Consider the following 20,010-nt stretch of genomic DNA (forward strand, 5'->3'; position numbering starts at 1 on the left):
TATGTATATATATATATATATATAATGGAATATTATTCAGCATTAAAAGAATAAAATTATGGCATTTGCATGTAAATGAATGGAGTTGGAGAATGCCAATCCCAAAAAATCAAAGGCCGAATGTTTTATCTGATAAGTGGATGTTGATCCATAATGGGGGGGGGGGGTGACCATAAGATGAGTGGAGGAACTTTGGATGGGGCAAAGGGGAGGTGGGGAGGAGGCATGGGGGTAGGAAAGATGGTGGAATGAGACGGACATTATTACCCTAGGTACATGTATCATTGCACAAATGGTGTGACCCTACTTTGGGTGCAACCAGAGAAATCAAAAAGTTTGCTCCATTTGTGTACAATGAATTGAAGAGCATTCTGCTGTCATTTATAACTAATTAGGACAAATAAATTAAAACTTTTAAAACAATTATCTGGAAAAATGAAGAAAGACTCTACCAGCTCTAATTCCAATTTTGGTTAATATTGTTCTTTAACTTTAAAATTCCAAATAAAGTTTTTTGAATTTTCTGATTAAAAAAATAAAAAAGATAGCCATTCATCATCCATCCATTTCTCCAACCTCCTGTGCTCCAGAAGTGTGAGCAGAATGCTACCTTTGCAGGGCTGCAGACAGCTTCATGGTTTAGAAGACTGTTGATTTCATCTTAAACAACAGAAATGTGAACCTTCTGTCCCTTGTTCCTAAAACCCAGATTTTAAGGACCTTAAGGCAGGTCCAAGGTACATCAATAAGCTTAAAAAAAAAAAAAAGAAAAAGAAAAACAACTTTCCTTTTCTGTCCCATTTTCAATATAGTCTTCGGATACTAGTATGCTTTTAAGTTGAATCAGCAGGAGTGAGGTTCTTAAAAACATTCTCCAACTGTGAGGTCTCTTAAGAGCTCCAAGAGCAGAATTAGAAAGGCCTCGGCTCCCCTAAGTTAATGCCACTGTTCATGCCGGTCTCCACGGGTCTACAGGCTCCTTCCAGCAAATTCTCTGGGCCTATCATACTTCTATCACTACTGGCTTTATCTCAGAGCCTTTTTTTTTTTTAACTTAGCTCAGAGTTGCTATGGACACTGTCAATCTGTTCTCATCCCCAAGAAAAACAAGAAGCCAGAACTTTCGGCCCTTTACCAGCTCCAAGCAAATAACCACCTTGCATTCAAGAGGGAGAAAATGCTTTGATGCCAGAGTGGGTGCTCATGTATCAAAGTACAGTTGAATGCATCTCATTACATGGGAGATGCTTACCTCAGCTGCCATTGGCTTGTTGATGCTGTTCACAAATTTATTCACATGTTCAAAGTGTTTTGTCATCTCTGTTGCCAAAACCATGTCAATAATAGCCTGGCGCAGCGTTCGATAATGGTTCCTAAAATAACCAGAAGACAAAGGGCCTTGTTCACATCATTTCCCAAATTAGAACTGTTCTGTTGCCTTTCACCATGCTTCCCACAACCTGGCAGAAAGCTGGGCCAGAGTTAAATGAGTGCAGATCACAGAAAAGTGTACCTGCTCGTCCTTTCAACAAGCCAGGATTGTAGACACTATTCCATTGTCCCCAGTGACAGCTAACCCGTCCTCATATGAATGATGAGTATTAAAAGAAAAGAAAGTAACTGTTGTATGGTGGACACTTATTTTACAAGGTAAGTCCCTTCTCCCTTTCCTTGAGAACACCAGAGCCAGGGAGGTGGAAGGAAGTAACAGGCTGGGACTGTCACTTCCTGATAAGCTGTCCCTCTGCATTCTGTGCAGACAAGACTCCTATGCAGAGAACTCTCATGATTTCTTCTGATGATGGAATTGAAAGAGATTTTCCTGTTAATAAGCAATTCTCTAACTTGCAACTACTAGAAGTCATAATGGATGAACATCAAACCCAAATTACTGTTCAATTCCTATCATTTTTTTTTAACTTTAAGAGCCAGAATGGAGAGGCTGAAATTAGCTATTAGAAGAAATTCTTTCTCGCCGGGAGAGGTGGCACACACCTGTAATCCCAGCAGCTCAAGAGGCTGAGGCAAGAGGATCAAGAGTTCAAAGCCAGCCTCAGCAAAAGTTAGGCAATAAGCAACTCAGTGAGACCCTGTTTAAATAAAATGTAAAATAGGGATGGGGATGTGGCTCAGTGGTTGAGTGTCCCTGAGTTCAATCTGCAGTACCCTGCCTCCCCCACAAAAGGAAAAAATTCTTTCTGCAAAAGTTTACAAACAAATCCTTGATACTTGAAACTAATTTCCCTAGGTTTCTGGAGACTAGTGATAAGCTCAAGGAGACAAGAAGTCTTGAGACCCAAGCGAGCTCTGGGTCCTCTCCCAGGAGGTTTGTCCAACCACGGCACAGGAAATACCCACAGCCTGACCTCGGGGCTACTCAGAGGCAAGAAGAACTGTTCCTGTGTGGTCACATCTGGCCAGCTATCAGCAGAAGAGAACTCAGAGTGAGGAAACCCTCCCTTCCCAACCCTTTGGGCTCCAGCACTCCTGCTAAGACCTCATGAGGTAGAATTTCAAGTGGCCAAAAACAGTGTGAAAAGACAGGAGAGGACACATTTCTTTGAGTTACACAAAAGACAAGATGTCCTCCTGAGAGGGTAAAAACATTTGCATGAACTGACTGAACACCAAATGATATTTAAAAACAAGAAGGCAGTCTGAAAGGTAAAATTAAGTTTACAAGGCTCAGGATATTATTTTGTTATCAGATACAATGCTACAACTATTCCTATTTCCAGAGTATTCAGAGAAGCCAGGGAAAGCTGAATTTCCCACTTGAGCTTTGCAAACCTGAGCACAGAAGCCCAGGCACAACAAACCTGTCAATGTTCTTGAAAATGTTGCACTTGGTGTCCTTGACTGTGAGCTGGAAGGCCAGGGCTGTGTGGTGACTCTCCAAGACTGCAGTGTCATTGTAGAGCACAGCGAGCTCACTGCCCGCGTTGCACAGGAAAGAGTTGGTCCTTCCCGGGTGATCCACGTCATGAACTGTGGCAGCAATCAGGGCTGCCACCTCATCCAGCTGGTCCAGGCTTCCCTGGGATAAGGGGAAAATGATGTTGGGCATTACTCATTGGGTTCTGGAGACCTGTGTCCATTCCTGTCTTGGGAGGGAAAGAGCCGGAGCGGGGGGGGGGGGTTTAGAATGTTCTTTTAGCCTTCTGCTAGCCTTAGCTTAGAGGCAGCCTTGGACACATCATGTCACCTTGTGATGCTGTGTTATCTGGAGGGAAATGGAACCCCAAGCTGCAGTTGTAGTCCATACCTAAACCCTTTCCCAGAGCCCATGAACTCCAGTTCTGCAGGAAAAAACCAAAGGCCTCCTGAATTGCATGCTGTATAGTATCACTGTGACTGTCTTCTGTGACAGATACAGTAGAGTGGCCTAGGATGACAAATATTACTTATTCTGTTTGCCCACTTCTGAAAATATCTTGAGAGTGCTGGTGGTAAAGAGCACAGGTGGAACAGCACTAGTCACACAACGGTAGGGTGACTGGAGCCCAGCAGTAGAGGATCTTGGGTGAGTATAATTTTACCTGGACCCCAAAGCTAAGGGGGCACTTGCAGCTAAGAATGAAATTCAGTTCTGGAACAGCAGGTAGCAAAGGCAAGAACAGAAACTCTAAAGCTTTCATTTTGCAAATTAAGAACACAAACCAGTGCATCTGGGGATACAAATGTGTTCTTAGCTTGAAGCTTTAGGAGGAAGTTATCAAATAGGTTCTTGTTATAGAAGAGATGCCATTCTAGGAGATAATTCATTCAGTAATTATTTATTAGATGCCTACTGGGTGCCAGTTATCAGGCATAGTGTCATAGTTACAGCAATGATTTGTACCGACACAGTCTCTGCACTAATGGAGCTTATCATCTAGAGGGAGAAATAGAAATAAATTTTAAAAACACACCAATAGAAGTAACTGTGTGGTTGTTCTAAGAGGGAATGTACAAATGCTTTGTGACTATCACCATGAGACCTAGTCTAATTTAGGGCAGCACTGTCCAACAAGCATTCTGTGACAACAAAAAGGTTTTCTGTCTGTTCCATTCAACGCCCTGGTCCTGTGTAGCTACTGGAAATTGGCAATGTAGCCAGTGCAATGGCGAAACTAAACTTTTTAACTCTATTTCATTTTAATAGCCATGTATGGCTAATGGCTACCAAATTGGATGACACAGACCCAGAGGGTGGCCAGGGATGGCTTTTCTAATGAAATGATTTCTTTTTATGCTGAGACTTGAAGAAAAAGCTGGAGTTAACCAGAAAACAAGGGACAAGAATGGCCTACATGAAGCTCCTGAGAGCAAACAAGCAAAAGGGATTATTCAGGAAAACTAGAGAGCATCAGCATGGCTAAAGGACAGGGAGAAAGGGGAAAAGTGCTCCCCTGAGTGAAGCTGGAGGTGTGGCCATAGTTTTTGGTGTGCCCAACCTGCTGAAAGGCTTGGGGGGGGGGAACTGCTGCTCAGGTGAGGAGGGCTGAATCTGAGGCACAGCATTGTCCTGCACAGACACCTCTCATGCTTGTGTTGGATTGAGGGCTGTGGTGTGCTTTGCTGAAAGCTGTTCCCCTCAAAAGGAGCCATTTCCATTTTTAATCCTAACCTTATGGAGCTGGTAAGCAACAACCTGGATTGGTCCTGGGCAACATGACCAGGTTTCCCAAGCAGCAGTAGATGTTATTCATCTTTTCAACTCTTTTCAAGGTAGAGTCTGTAGTAACCAGGCCAAGAAAGCATGACTGACCCTGTTTCACTGCTTTCAAGAGAGGACACTGTAACCTGCAGGTGCAGTCAGTTATCTCCAAGCTCAGGACTCAGAACTGCCTCAACTTGGGCTCCATTTCCAGTGATTCTACCTATATAGTGAGGACCCATGGGGCCAAGCTCTAGGCCCCAGCTAGGGCTCCTGTAATGTGTCCAATCTTGCTTGGAGTCTCTGCCCAATTTATTTGTTTATTATTATTTTTTAATTTTTAGTTGTAGATGGATGCAATACCTTTATTTTATCTATTTGTTTTTTATGTGGTGCTGAGATCAAACCCAGTGCCTCACATGTGCTAGGCAAGTGTTCTACCACTGAGCTACAATCCCAGGCCCCTCTCCTCAATTTATTTTTAAACTATTCAATGAAATAAAGTAACTGGAATAGAAAACACAGGTGGCACCAGAGGAGACCTGCCTTCCTATCCAGCCTACACTGATTTAAACCAAAAACACAATGACAACAACACTTCTACAAAGTTACCAATAATGAGCTGTGTCCTGCCGTTTGGTGAGGACTAATAATGCACTGTCTTGTAAGAAATGGCTGAGAGGTGGCAACAGAAGACCAGGCTAGATATCATCAAGGAGTGAGGAGAAGCAAGGGCCTGCCTAGGTGGGGGTGGTGAGGGGCTGTTTGTGGAAGAAGCTCCCAAACCTGCAGCTGGTGAGATTCCAAATCTCAGGAAACGCAGATCACTCTGGATGTGTTTTATTTCTTTAACTAGAAGTAGATTTGAATTTGGATCCCACGAGAAAGACTAGCCACAGTCTTTCAAATAGTTCCTTATTCATGATAGTCATTTAGACCCAGAGAATAAGAAAGGAATGTGGCTGTCCTGGCCTCTACTTGCAGTAGCTCCTATGAATCAGTTAAGAGGGGAAGATGGGGGGCGTCCATAACAAACTGAAGGGACCTGTCAGCTCTGGGATCATTGTCTCTATGGCTAGATAGAGGATACTTTATAATAGTGACATTAAGAATTTGACCATAGGGGCTGGGGGTGAGCTCCGTGGTGGTCCATGTGCTTACAGCGCGCACAAGGCCCTCAGTTCAATCCTCAGCACACACAAAAAGAAGATTGTAGATTTACTGTCCCTAGGAAATTAGAGGGACTAATGAGTCAAGGAAGTAATACATTTTCCTGACCCTCTTCTTCAGTGGTAACAGGTCTGATGGAAGAGGCCTTAGGCGTAAATCCTGCTGCAAGTGCCTCGTGGTGGACTGTTTGGTGATCTTAAGCTGGGAACTAAACCTCTGAGCTCAGGAGACTTTAATACCCCAAGTCTCCAAGGTTCTTTGCAGCTCTATGTTTTCTGAATCTCTGGCAGGGTCTGCCTGAGTTAGGAAATGCCTTGAATTGTAAGCCTTGTTTCTATGAGTGTAGTTTGAGAAACCCAATCAGACTTTGAATGCACTAGCAGAACCTCCAAGCTGAAGGAGAATACCTATTTTGGAGGTGGGGTGGGCAGGGAGATGATGAAGTGACTAAGTGTCTCCTAACTGGTCACATGTTTCACCTGTTTTCCTAGAAGAGCTCTGCTTAGGTGAGGTTCACTTCTCACTCAAGGCTGCAGCTGCTGGGGATCACAGCGCTCATGACCTGGGGGCCGTTCTGAGCGGGTGGTGAGACCTCAGCTGTGCACCATCACATGGTGAGCCGTTTCACAGCAGAATCCCCAGTGGGGATGCAGAGGTGCTGTGGCTCCTCAGAGGGAGGTGTTACAAACACAGCCTGACTTTGCGATTACTTTCTTTCTTTCTTTTTTTTTTAAGTAGAAGACAAAATTCTTCAAAAGCGTCATTCTTGGACCACATCCTTTGCTTTCTTACTTAGGAGGGTGAATAACAGTATAAGTCACTGACAAACTAATGACACTAGTTTGGATGCTGTTTCTGCTCCTTGTAATTGTCCCACTGTCTCTTCTTCAGCATCCAGGGTCTTGATCCCTCATCAACACTTGTTTTGAGAAAACAATCTAATGTCAAGTATTCACAGAGAATTTCAGCCTCTATATAGCATTTCTCCCAAAGGTAAACCAAATATTAAACTTTAGTTCTAACTGTACCAAAGAGATCACAAGCTGCCGCAGTCTTGGCTGGGCACAGAATCACGAGCCACCACACACCTTGTAGATTCAAACAGCAATTCTTTATTCCTGAACTCACACCGGCCTCTACACACGTTCTGGGGAAATCCAAGTTCTGCTGCCGCCCAATTCACCTACTCCACGAGGCTTTTTTTTCCCAATACTTTCTGAATCTCACAAGAACTCAACGGGAACTCAAGGATCAGGCGTGCCTGAGGCAGCAGGATACGCCCTACCCCCCCCCCCCCCCCCCCCCCCCCCCCCCGCAGGGTACACCTTAAACCTGGAACTTAAAACCTGATCAGCTCTAACCCGGATCCGCCCTGGTCCTTGAGCAAGGTCACCTTACTAAAGCATACATGCAATGTCCCAGCGAATGTCCTCTAAGCAACATGGGGTACGCTGGCAAGGAAATTTCGATGCGTCATTCCTACTTGGCAATGGCCCTCAGCAACAAGCTTCACTGTGCAATCGATGGTAGTTAAGAAAGAGGGGCAATGGGGATCTCCTACCAGGTTTCCATGGGGAGGACACAAGGCCACCCTACAAATCAGGACTCATGCACAGACAGCACTGAACTCTAAGTAAGAGCGAGGGATGTGGAACTCTGTCCCAATTAGGCACAAGTCATTGATATACAGATTCACAAATTCATACCTACAACCTACAGAAAACATACACACACGCATGTTAAGTGAGTAGCTCAATATTATCTAGATTGTAACATTACCAGTGGCCAAATCCCGACACTATAACTTTACCTCAAGACCTAGCAAACATTCGCTATGATAATGAAGTTCTGTCCTGCAACTCAATGATAGACCCAACCTGATCTTTTATTAAAATTGGGAGCCATCTTGCCACAAAGCCATGAAAAGCTAATTTCTGCTTTACTATAAGTTACTGCAAATTCTGAACCTGCTTGGAATGCCTGCCCGTGCCTTGAACTCACCCATGCCTGGCTCTCTGACCAGATAGCAGCCCTCTCTGAAACTTTAGTGACACCTCATAAATATTGGCCTTTCCTGGCCAGACAACGACCCTCTCTGAGGCTCTAATGGTCTTCATAAATTCTGATGTTGGGGCCAGAAAAAAAAATGTAAACTACTATTAGTGTGATGCTTGTCAGAGTTCTGTTATCTGTAACCCCACTTTTGTGTAACTTTCTGGGCTATAAAGCTGGGCTGTAGGAAAGGTGGGGCTGCTGTCTTGTTCTCGCCATTTTAGGAGGGAAAGGCAGCCTGGCCGGTCGAAATAATAAGCTTGCTTTAATTTGATTTTAATTGGAGTCAGTGGTCTTTTCTTGCGTCCTGGTCTAACACTCAATTTCACAATGCTCCTGGTGAACATTTAGAGCACAGGCTTATGGATCAGCCACACATGTAAAGGAGTCTCTATCGTGGCATAAATTAACATTTTAAGCATTTTGGGGAAGGACAGGGCTAGGCAAAAGGTACATGTCTTTGTAACACCGAAATGACCAATTTAGTAGGGCCCCCCCCCAAAAAAAATCCTCTGTCAAATTGGCTGCAAAGTAGCTCTTTGCCCGATGTATTTCACTGAGCCTGAGTTCCTGAACCTCTGATCCAGAGCAGGCAGTTAGATGGTGATATAAAAATCCTACCTTTACTCTTTCCTTTCCAAGGAAGAAAGCGGTGGCATGCAGGACGTCGGCGGCATGGGTGGAGTTGTGGTAGGCATTGGAGGAGTGATAGTTGGCTTCAATCACTTGGAGCCAGGCCCGAAGAGTGGTTTCAGAACAGTTTAAAAATTCACATACTCCAAACCGAGAGAAGACCTTTAAGCCCAGGTAAACCAATGGCCTGCAAAATAGGAAAAGAAAAAGCAACCCTGTTTCATTGAATTGACTGGCCTGGAAATTGCATTCTTTGATGATATGGGAATGAAGGCATGTTTCTTTTTCTTATTATTCTACATGAACAGGGGCATAAAAATATCTCCCCAAATTAGTAGGAGCTGCATCTTCTCACCAGTTACCTGTTCAACTCTCATGAGTGTTAATCCAAACTACTTCTAGATTTTCTGTAAGTCACAGGCCCTTTGGTGGCTCTGACAACCAAGAGAAATCCCTGGCTGTGCCTTCTTTCCTCCACATAAGCCCTGCACCTGCTCTATGCTCCCTGAGGACAAAAGGAATGGCAAAGCCACCCCATTTAGAGTCATGCTACTTTTTGAGAGTCATTCATATCCCACAGACCAAGACCTCTTGGAAGAAATAGCCTTCTCTGAGTATAAATGAGATTCTTTTAGTTCTCCAGTCTTCTCCCTGCCAACAGGATGGATCAAAGAGCTATAGAGATTCTGAATGCACTTTTTGGAGGCAGGGAAGGGACAGTCTCACTATGTTGCCCAGGCTGGCCCCAAATTTCTGGGCTCAAGCAATCCTACAGTGTCAGCCTCCCAATTAGCTGGGACTACAGGTGTGTGCCACTGAGCCCTGTCTCATATTCATTTATAGGGTGGAGCTTCAATAAGTTTGAGAAAGAGAAAACTTAAAACTCTTGGCTCACTAGCCAAAGGAGTGATCTGAGATCAAAGGACACTTGGGCTGTTCCCAGATCTTCCCCACTCTATAAAGGAGCTGGCTCAGGATGTATGTGTCCCTCAAAATTTCCAGATGTGAAGGCCTTGGACATGGCCATCAATCCCCACTAGCCTTAGCGAGAGATGTCACATACCTTTTGTGTGTAACCGCTTCCAATTCAAAGATGTTGAAGTCCCAACTTTCCTCATTATCAAGTAATTGGGCAATAGAAGGGGGAACGTCATTGATGGTTATTGGCATTGCAAGGTGACTGTGACTCTGGTGCACATCTGAGCAAACAGATGGAGTGAGAAAGCTGGTTAATTGTGAATTAATTTTTTTGTTTTGGTACTGGGGACTGAACCTAGGGGCATGTGAGCACTGAGCCACATCCTCAGCCCTTAACTGTGGAATCTTGAGTGCCACTGAGCATCTATCATCATCTTCATGGTTGCCACTAGAAAGAAAGTCTTGAACTTTCAGAGGTAGAAAGATTTTTCACATTAAAATTTTTCTCTAACATTATGAAACCTTGAGACCCCCAAACAGAAAATAATGCAGTATAACTGTCTGTTTAAATGTATAGAGATCTACAATTCTTATTCTAAAAGTGCTGAATAATCAGGAGACTTCTTAATTAGGAGACATGGGCCATAAAGATGCACAAACTCAAGTGAGATCAACTAGAAGAACAAGAAGCTCCCTCCCCAATTGAAACAATAATTTCAACACTGGGGATGGCACAGGGTAAAGATGGGTTATTTGTAACAGGTGAACAGATGAGAACTTACTCTTTGTAAACACGTACTCATTTCCTGACAACCTTCTCAAGCCATCCTGGAATAAAAAGAGATGCTGTTAGAAGCAGGCTTCACATCCCATCATTGCTCTCTCATTTCCTTCATTAGCCAGAGCTCTGAACCCTCAATAACCGCTCAATCTGCAGTCCCAAGTAGAGGCAGAGCTCAAAATTAAATCAGAACAACAGCTATAAGACAGATGATACTCTCTCTTCCATGGCCACTGTCCCAAGAGGTGAACTGTGACTACCGTGGGCATGACTGCGTGCGGGCCTCACACCCGAGCTGCAAGTTGGCTTGGTTATCATGGCATCTTCTGGCATTGTGAAGCCACAGAACAGAAATCGTAGAAGAGATCTCGCTTTGGATACACATTTTTTTTTTTTTTGTGATGTGTCCAAAGTCCCTCATAGGAACTGTGTTATGCTGATGTTCTTAGATTTGTATTTTGAAGAGCCAGAACCATGGGCCCCATTTTGGGGTAACCTTCTATAAAGTCTCAAAGAAGGTGGGCCAATGTTTTATTAGTAACTAACATACTTTTTTTCTAGCTAGTTTTTATGTGAGCATGGCTGCTAATCTTTAAAAAACAAAAAAGATTTCTGAGTTTGAGGTCTTTGGAGTGGCAGAATAAGAGTGCACAGAATTTCAGTATTCTGGCATTTATTGGCTCTTGAACTTGAACCAGTCCCCGCAAAGGTTCTTGGATCTGAAATCCTTGCCTCCATCTTCCTTTCCTAAGTACCTCATTATTTATATCTTTGCTTAAGGGTCACTTTAAATTGCTTGTTACCTGGGGAAAGTGTGTAGTAAGTTTTAAAGTAGTATTGGCTATGAACAGCTCCCCTGATGTCACATCTTGAATCTTTAGGTCAATAGCTTAATCTTAAAATATAGATAAGAAGGTAAGCAATCACAGCCACACCTGTCCTTCCTCTAAGTTATAGATGGTAATTCCCCTGCCTTTTCCTTGCCTTTCTCTCTCTAATTCTAAAAGCCACACAAAAATGAGGCAGACATCCCCATGGGTCTTCACAGCCTTATCTGGGCAGGAAGTCCAAGAAGATATAGCAGTGGAGGAGGACACAAGAAGTTTATTCCTGGAACCAGCAACCTCCAGCTGTAGCTCTGCAGTGGCTGCCTGGTGCCAGTCTCTTGAGAGTGTTCTCTAGAAGCTTAAGTCCACACTACATTGGAAGGGGGCAGCCAAGGCCAGCCCAGGACCAAGGTAAAAACAAGAGGTCACTCGAAATATAGGCGGAGAATAGACTGGAAAGCCAAGCAACACTCAGTATTTGGAGGTAGGTCTAGATAGAAACCTTCAAAATTAAACTCCTACATGACTCTTAGGCTAGTTTTAGCATCTGATGAGGAGCCCAAATGAATAATTTTGATTTTCTTCATTTTCTAATAGATTATGATTAAAGCCAAATAAATCAGAGCAAAACACCAAAGCAGGGTGAGTCCTTAAACACCAGCTGCTCTTGGTGGTCACACACGAGTGCTGTCTCTTGGTGTGTCAATGGAGGGTGGTTCCTTCTTCTCCGCACTGCCTTTATCTAATTATAAATGGAACTTTATATAAACTAAAGGAAAGGATTCTAGATTTTAGAAATGCTTTCAATTTTTCTCCATTCAGAATGATGTTGGCCTGGGGCTTAGCATAGATAGCCTTTACAATGTTGAGATATGTTCCTGTTATCCCTAGTTTTTCTAGCATTTTGAACATGAAGGGGTGCTGTATTTTGTTGAATGCTTTTTATGCATCTATTGAAATAATCATATGATTCTTATCTTTAAGTCTATTGATGTGATGAATTACATTTATTGATTTCTGTATGTTGAACCAACCTTGCATCCCTGGGATGAACCCTACTTGATCATGGTGCTCTATCTTTTTGATATGTTTTTGTATTCTATTTTCCAGAATTTTATTGAGAATTTTTGCATCTATATTCACTAGAGATATTGGTCTGAAGTTTTCTTTCTTTGATGTGTCTTTGACTGATTTTGAAATTGGCTTCACAGAATGTGTTTGGAAGTGTTCCCTCTTTTTCTATTTCATGAAATAGTTTTGAGAAGTATTGGTGTTAGTTCTTCTTTAAAGGTCTTGTGGAACTCAGCTGTATATCCATCCGGTCCTGGGCTTTTCTTGGTTGGTAGGCTTCTGATGATGTCCTCTATTTCCTTGTGAAATGGATCAGTTTAAATTTTGATTTAGTTTGGGAATATCATATACCTCTAGAAATTTGTTGATGCCATCGATATTTTCTATTTTATTGACGTACAAATTTTCTAAACAATTTCTAATTATCTTCTGTATTTCTGTAGTGTCCCTCATAATATTTCCTTTTTCATCATGGATGTTAGTAGTTTGCATTTTCTCTCTCCTTCTCTTCATTAGCATGGCCAATGATTTATCAATTTTATTTAATTTTTTCAAAGTACCAACTTTCTGTCAATTTTTTCAATTGTTTCTTTTGTTTCAATTTCATTAATTTCAGCTACAAGGCAGGGATGCCCTCTTTTACCACTTCTATTTAACATAGTTCTTGAAACTCTAGCCAGAGCAATCAGACAGTCAAAAGAAATTAAAGGGACACAAATAGGAAAAAAAAGAATTCAAATTGTCACTATTTGCAGATGATATTATTCTATACCTGGAAGACCCAAAACATTCCACCAGAAATCTTCTACAACTAATAAATGAATTCAGCAAAGTAGCTGGATATAAAATCAAAACCCATAAATCAAAGGCATTTCTGTACATCAGTGACAAGTCCTCAGAAAGAGAAACAAGGAAAACCATCCCATTTAAAATAGCCTCAAAAAATTAAATAAGTAAATAAAATACTTGGAAATCAACTTAACAAAACAGGTGAAAGACCCACAATGAAAACTGCAGAACACTAAAGAAAGAAATTAAAGAAGACTTTAGAAGATGGAAAGATCTCCCTTGTTCTTGGATAGGCAGAATTAATATTGTCAAAATGACCATATTACCAAAAGCACTATACACATTCAACGCAATCCCAATCAAAAGCCCAATGACATTTCTCATAGAAATAGAAAAAACAATCATGAAATTCATCTGGAAAAGTAAGAGACCCAGAATAGCCAAAGCAATCCTTAGCAAGAAGAGTAAATCTGGTAGTATTACTATTCCAAACCTTAAACTATACTACAAGCAACAGTAACAAAAACAGCATGGTATTGGCACCAAAATAGACCTGTAGACCAATGGTACAGAATAGAGGACACCCACATAACTACAGTTATCTTACATTAGACAAAGCCGCCAAAAATGTACATTGGAGAAAAAATATCTTCTTCAACAAATGGTGCTGGGAAAACTAGAAGTCCACATGTAACAAAATAAAATTAAACCTCTATCTCTTACCATGCACAAAACTCAAAGTGAATCAAGGAGCTAGGAATTAAACCAGAGACCTTGTGCCTAATTGAAGAAAAAGTAGGCCCAAACCTCCATCATGTCAAATTAGGACCCAAATTCCTTAATAAGACACCTATAGTGCAAGAATTAAAACCAAGAATCAATAAATGGAATGGATTCAAACTAAAAAGCTTCTTCTCAGCAAAAGAAACAATCAGTGAGGTGAATAGAGAGCCTACAGCTTGGGAGCAAATTTTTACCACTTGCACATCAAGAGATAGAGCACTAATCTCTAGGCTATATAAAGAACACAAAAAGCTAAACACCAATAAAACAAATAACCCAATCAATCAATGGGCCAAGGAACTGAGCAGACAGTTCTCAGAAGAGGTATAATCAATCAACAAATATATGAAAAAATGTTCATCATCTCTAGCAATTAGAGAAATGCAAATCAAAACTACTCATTTCATCTCACTCCAGACAGAATGGCAGCTATTAAGAATACAAACAACAATAAGTGTTAGTGAGGATGTGGGGAAAAGGCACACTTGTACATTCCTGGTGGGACTGCAAATTGGTGCAGCCAATCTGGAAAGCAGTATGGAGATTCCTTGGAAAACTTGGAATGAAACCACTATTTGACCCAGCTATCCCACTCCTTGGTTTATACACAAAAAACCCAGCTTAATACAGGGACACAGCCATGTCAATATTTATAGCAAAAGTAGGATATAAATATTGAGGAAAAAGTAGGCTCAAATTCACAATAGGTAAATTGTGGAACCAACCCAGTATGCCCTTCAGTAGATGAATGGATAGGGAAAATTTGGTATATATACACAATGGAATATTACTCAGCATTAAAAGAGAATAAAATCATGGCATTTGCAGGTAAATGGATGGAGTTGGAGAATATAATGCTTTGTGAAGTAAGCCAATCCCAAAAAAACAAAGGTCAAATGTTTTCTTTGATATGAGGATGGTACTCATAAAGGTGATGGGGGAGGGGAGCATGGGAAGAATGGAAGAACTTTAGATAGGGCAAAGGGGAGGGAGGGGAAGGGAGGGGGCAAAGGGATAGGAATGATGGTGGAATGAGTTAGACATCATCACCCTAAGTACATGTATGAAGACATGAATGGTGTAAAAATATGTTGTGTACAACCAGTGACTTGAAAAATTCTGCTCTATATGTGTAATATGAAATGAATTACATTCTGCCATCATATATAACAAATTAGAATAAATAAGTAATTTAATAAATAAAAAAGGGATTCTATATTTTTAAAAAAAGATTCTATAGCTAAGATTTTAGAAACTGCTGTTGTCTAAATACAAATCTTTTCATTATACAATCATTCCTTGGTATCCTCAGGGGATTCGTTCCAGGGCCTCCCCTAGACACTAAAACCTGAGGATGCTAACATTCCTTATATAAAATGGCATACTATTTACACACAGTATATATACCCTCCATATACTTTAAATCATCTCTGGATGACTGATAATACCTAACACAATGCACACAGTTATTATGCTGTTTAGGGAATAATGACCAAAACAGTCTGTACATGTTCAGTATAGATACTGTCTTGTGTGTGGAGCTTCTTTTCTTTTCTGGGTTGTCTTTCTGTGGTTGGCTGAACCTGGAGAGCAGAACCCATGGATACAGAGGACCAACCGAGTAGGTAAATTCGGAGGTCCAAGAAATAGTGCTGTGAGCCTCATCCAATACTATAATCTAGATCAAGGGGAAGAAGCAGCCCACGAGGGCCTCTGTCACTCCCGTCTTGTATGTTTAGTCCTCAATCACTTGCCGATTCACTCCTCACTGTAGCGGGAATTCAAACGGGCTGTCTCCCACTGCTGTGGTCAATCAGCCTTATGAAAAAAAAATGAATGCAAGAATCACTTTAGAATCACCACACATAATACATAAATTATTGCAGCTGCTTGCTGGTTACACTGATGTTAGTCTATAAAACAGATATTTCTGCAACTACAGTGACAGTGACATGTTACATGTACACTAACAGGTACTTAACGTGGTCCCCCTGCATTTCTGGCTTTTGCTCATCACTCACAGTCATTAGGCCTCCAACAAGATCACTGGTATGAGGATCTTCATCTTTGGTACCCAGCTGAGGCGAATATAATTCTGTGGTCCGTAAAATTTCTAGAACTCTGTCCAAGGCTTCTGCTACTGTGACTGGACTGTTTTCTTGGGCTGCGTTGATTATATTTATAACCTACAGAAGAGAACAAGAATAAATAAAATAAATTAATAAATAAATTTGTGGACATAAAGATGTGACTTCTCAAAAGTCATATGTAGCCCTGGAATCCAGAAGAATCTCAGTGGATGACATATCTTATTGTTCTAAAGTCACTTCCTCCCATTTACTGAAGCATGCCTTGTGTCCCATGCTTTCCTATGTCCTCCTACCTCTGAACCACATTTTTCCAGGCTCCTTGGATGACTGTTCTCTAGCTTTCTTCTCCAGGCTAGAGATCCTCAGAGACTGGTCTGGTCCTCTCTCTCATTCTGTGGACCTTCCATAAATGATATTTTGTTTCCATGTCTCTGGACACATATGGTCCATAGCCAAGAATCCCAAGTAGACCTCCCAGCCTCTGGACTTGTAGATCTGGCTAACTGTCGGACATACCTAGTGGAATATTGTACGTGTCTGAAAGTAAACTCATGATCTTGTTTCCCTCCCTCACAGAGCAAGCAAATAAACATTAAAAAAAAATCAAAGACAGAAGCTGTGCTCCTTCTCTGTTTCCTAAACTGCAGTAGAGAGCACTTCTATCCACCTCATGCTCAACCAGAAACCTGGGAGACCCTGCTTAGCATGTTGCTTTCCCTCATTCCTCTCCCCACCCAGACCTCACCAAGTCCAGTTGATTCCAACCCTAAACATTTCTTGATCTATTCATTTCTCTATACCTCCACTACCTGAATTCTATCCCAGCTACCTCATTTCTTGCCTGGAATTTGAGAAAGGCCCCAAATTGGCCTTTTGCCTTGTACACTTGCCATCTTGGATCCGTTGTCTGCATGGCAGCTCAGGGTTTTTTTTTTCAATAACACCCCTGATTATGCCACCCCAACTCTAAACTCCTCAATGGTTTCTGCTGCATATGAACCACCACAGCCTTCTTATGGCCCCAATTGACCAGAATGAGCTGAGCCCTGCACAACCCACACCATTGTCTTCTCCCCTCTACTCGCCAAGCTCCTGCTTCCCTGACTTCCTTTCAGGTTGTCTGAAAAAATATCTTAGTGCTTTTTTCCTTGCCATTCCTGCTCCCTGCAGTCTTCTCTGGACCAACATGCTTCAAAAGTTTTGCGTCAAACTTTTCACCCCGCCTACATTCAGACTCTACTCTCATTTTCTCTCAGAGAGTCCTGTGATTTCCTTCAAAAAGCATTTACTGTGTTTTATTACTGTACATTTATTTGTTATATGTTTGCTTGTTCAATATATGTTTCTCCCACTAGACCATGAACTCCATATCATTTGTAGAATGCATCTCCAGAACAGAGCCCAGGGACAGGGGGCCCTGACTGCAGAGAGAAGGCAGCACCTGCCACTCACCTTGGTGATGGGAGCCTCAATGGTCATGGAGTGGATCCTTGCCATGGATGGGTAGCGACGATTCTGCAAGCTTGGTGCTGGCGAGAAGGAAAGTAAGTTGCAATCTGGTTCAGGCTCAGCATGGCCAAGTGTAGCTCAGAAATCCACGGGCCAGGAGCCCGACTCTGCTGGGACCACCCTCCCACCAAAGAAACAAGGAATTCACTCATCTCTTTTTCCTAAAAGGCTGACAGCTCACCTTGACTAACCCATGCCAGGAAAGACATCTGGCCTGGGACTTTGGCAGCAGGAAGGCTTGACAAGTTCCTGGATCACAGAGAGAAGTTCAGAGAAGGCTGATGGGATCCTAAGGCCTGATTCCAACAGCCTAACGATCCCCCCAGGACTTCCATTTCCACAAATCACTAAACCTCCTTCAATTCTGTCATTTTCAGTCCTGAGCTGCTGGCCACATGACTGGTTAACTGTGCATCCTGGAGGGAAGGTGTAGGTCACGGCAAGGTGTGGGGTTACCAGACCAAGCGCACTCACAGTGCCAGTTGGGGCTACTCAAATTTTCTTCCTGAGCCTTTAGGTTTAGAACACCCAGAGCCCATGGTGTTCTAGCTGTTATCTGTAGAAAACTTCATTTAAAAGTAACTTAATTTTTTTTTGACTAGGTAACGCTTACATGTGGTTTAAAATTCAAGAGGTAGAACATCACTTTAAAGGTACTGGTTTCATCAGATTTTCTCACCTCCTCTTGTGAGGCAGGAGGAGGGGTTGGATCTCCATTTCCTAGATGGGGCAACTCAATCCAGTCCATATCAGCAGAGTTGCCCACTCGAGTACCCAGGTGGCAGTCACTGAGGGCCCCACCTGTGCTCTTCCACCTCCATTTTGCCCATGTTGGAGACATGATGATACCCCCTCGAAATCTCCAAACACTGAATTAACCCAGTTCAAATTAGCTCGTCCATGATCCTTTTCATCTACATGTTCTATCTAATTATATCCTCAACCTATCTCAAAATAGTTCAATCTATATTCTCTATGGAGCGTACTTAGTCTCAATCATTTGCGTTCCATGTCAGCCAGTCCATTTTGTTCTGTGATCATCTCTAGACTCCGCATTTCTTGCTATTGCAGCCACTTCCTTTGACCTTTCTATTTATTCCTTTAAATCTCTACCCTGCACTCTCCTTTCTCTGACAGGTAATAGCTACCTCTTTCGCATGCCCTTAGACCCTGTCCTTCCAGTTGCCAAATACAAACCAAATAAGGGCTAGGAATGTGGTCCAGTGGTACAGTACTTACTTAGCATATACACGGACTTGGAAGCAATCCCCAGTACTACAAAAAAACCCACCACCACAACAAATGAATGAGTGAAATCTATTCATCTGTCCTTGGTTCTAGAGCTCTGATCACTAGCATTTAACACTGCTGACCACCCTGTTTCTTGCCACGTTCATGTTCTTGCCTGGTGACACCGTGCTCACATGGCTTACTCCCAGCATCCCAGCATCTCTGTTCTCTTCAATCTCCCTATTTCCTGTGCTTTGTCATCACTGAAGGTGGGCCTTCAGGCTTGGGCTTCGGCCCTCTGTTCTTTTACCACCCCCACAATCCTTAGAGAAGTTCTTCTGCACATGGCTTCATCTGTACTTCTAGGATTCCCAAACCCACATCTCTAGCCCTAGCCCCAGTCCTGCATTTCAGATTCCTAGGCATCTCCACTGAAAAAAAAAAAAAATCATCATCTTCTCTCAACCCCAACCTGGCCACGTCTAGAGACTCTCCTATTTCTGTAAGTATTATTATAATTTCCCAGGCACCTAGGAATGACATTTCAGAATCGCCCTTGACTTTTCCATCTCCCCACAAATCCAATTGGTTTGTTAGCCTGGTTCATTGAACTCAAAAAGCGTTTTCTAAATTCTGCCTCGTAGGGCAGAAATGTTTTGCTGAATTCTGACTCACAGTTTCTGTGACATTTTATTAAGGGAAAGTAAGTGTGTGCAGCAGGTACATGGAAAAATGGGTGTGTGTTGGAGTTGGGAAGCCAGAACACTGGCTCCACCTTAGCCACTAGTACCAAGAATGACCTTGGCTAGCTATGGAAACTGAGCTGCTTAGGTGGTTATGTGGCCTGACACAACTTAGTCCATGAAGGCAAACACATACAGAGCCTTCAAAAAAATAGATAAATAAGTAAATAAAGGCAAAGATTATAAAAGGCATAAAAAATCTTAACAAAACTCTGAAAATTTTTCAGCTTACTTAGGGATGGAGGGTGAGGAGCCAGTTTAGTTAAAAATCTTTCTTCTTGGAATTTGTATGTTGATGGATTCTTGAACACGTTCCTCTGTCGTTTTCTACATTTTAAAAAGGTCAAAGAAATCATCAAAACTTCTTACCATCACTGCCTCGAGATGATATGGATTTCACATCAATGGACTCTTTCCTTCTGTTCTTATATCTGAATGAATGAGGTTCTGAGGATTTCAGATCAGAAGAGGAGAAATGATTACTTTTCAGCACATTCATAGGTAAAGTTTACACATTTTTCTCTTATTCTTTAAAGAACACAAGGTTACTTTTTAAGCTTTAGAAAATAATTTTAGCAAATAATAAACCACTTTCTCTTCAACTCATCAAGACACAAAATTACTTTCCTATTAGTAGTAAAATGATGACTTTTTCTTCTGATGCCTTATTACATCATGGACATAAAGATTATCATAAAGGGTTATTTTACATGAGTAAAATTATCATTTAAAAAATAACCATTAAAACTTTAAAAATTGGGGGAGATTCATCAAC

General features: G+C 41.9%; 1 protein-coding gene across 4 annotated transcripts in view; it reads right to left on the bottom strand.

Moving 5' to 3' along the window:
- PDE8B (phosphodiesterase 8B) overlaps window positions 1-20,010 on the bottom strand; it is a 215,026-nt gene that overhangs the window by 8,648 nt on the left and 186,368 nt on the right. For all 4 annotated transcript variants that reach the window (XM_081307174.1, XM_081307172.1, XM_081307171.1 and 1 more), the window contains 8 exons: window positions 19,605-19,682; window positions 17,206-17,282; window positions 15,685-15,849; window positions 10,195-10,240; window positions 9,558-9,693; window positions 8,483-8,681; window positions 2,820-3,037; window positions 1,253-1,373 (listed from right to left, as the gene is read on the bottom strand). In XM_081307174.1, coding sequence (XP_081163300.1) covers window positions 1,253-1,373; window positions 2,820-3,037; window positions 8,483-8,681; window positions 9,558-9,693; window positions 10,195-10,240; window positions 15,685-15,849; window positions 17,206-17,282; window positions 19,605-19,682 — 1,040 coding nt within the window. The remainder of the gene's footprint in view (window positions 1-1,252; window positions 1,374-2,819; window positions 3,038-8,482; window positions 8,682-9,557; window positions 9,694-10,194; window positions 10,241-15,684; window positions 15,850-17,205; window positions 17,283-19,604; window positions 19,683-20,010) is intronic.

Source organism: Spermophilus citellus (genome assembly GCF_964194105.1).
Source record: "Spermophilus citellus genome assembly, chromosome: 1".
Taxonomy (NCBI): domain Eukaryota; kingdom Metazoa; phylum Chordata; class Mammalia; order Rodentia; family Sciuridae; genus Spermophilus; species Spermophilus citellus.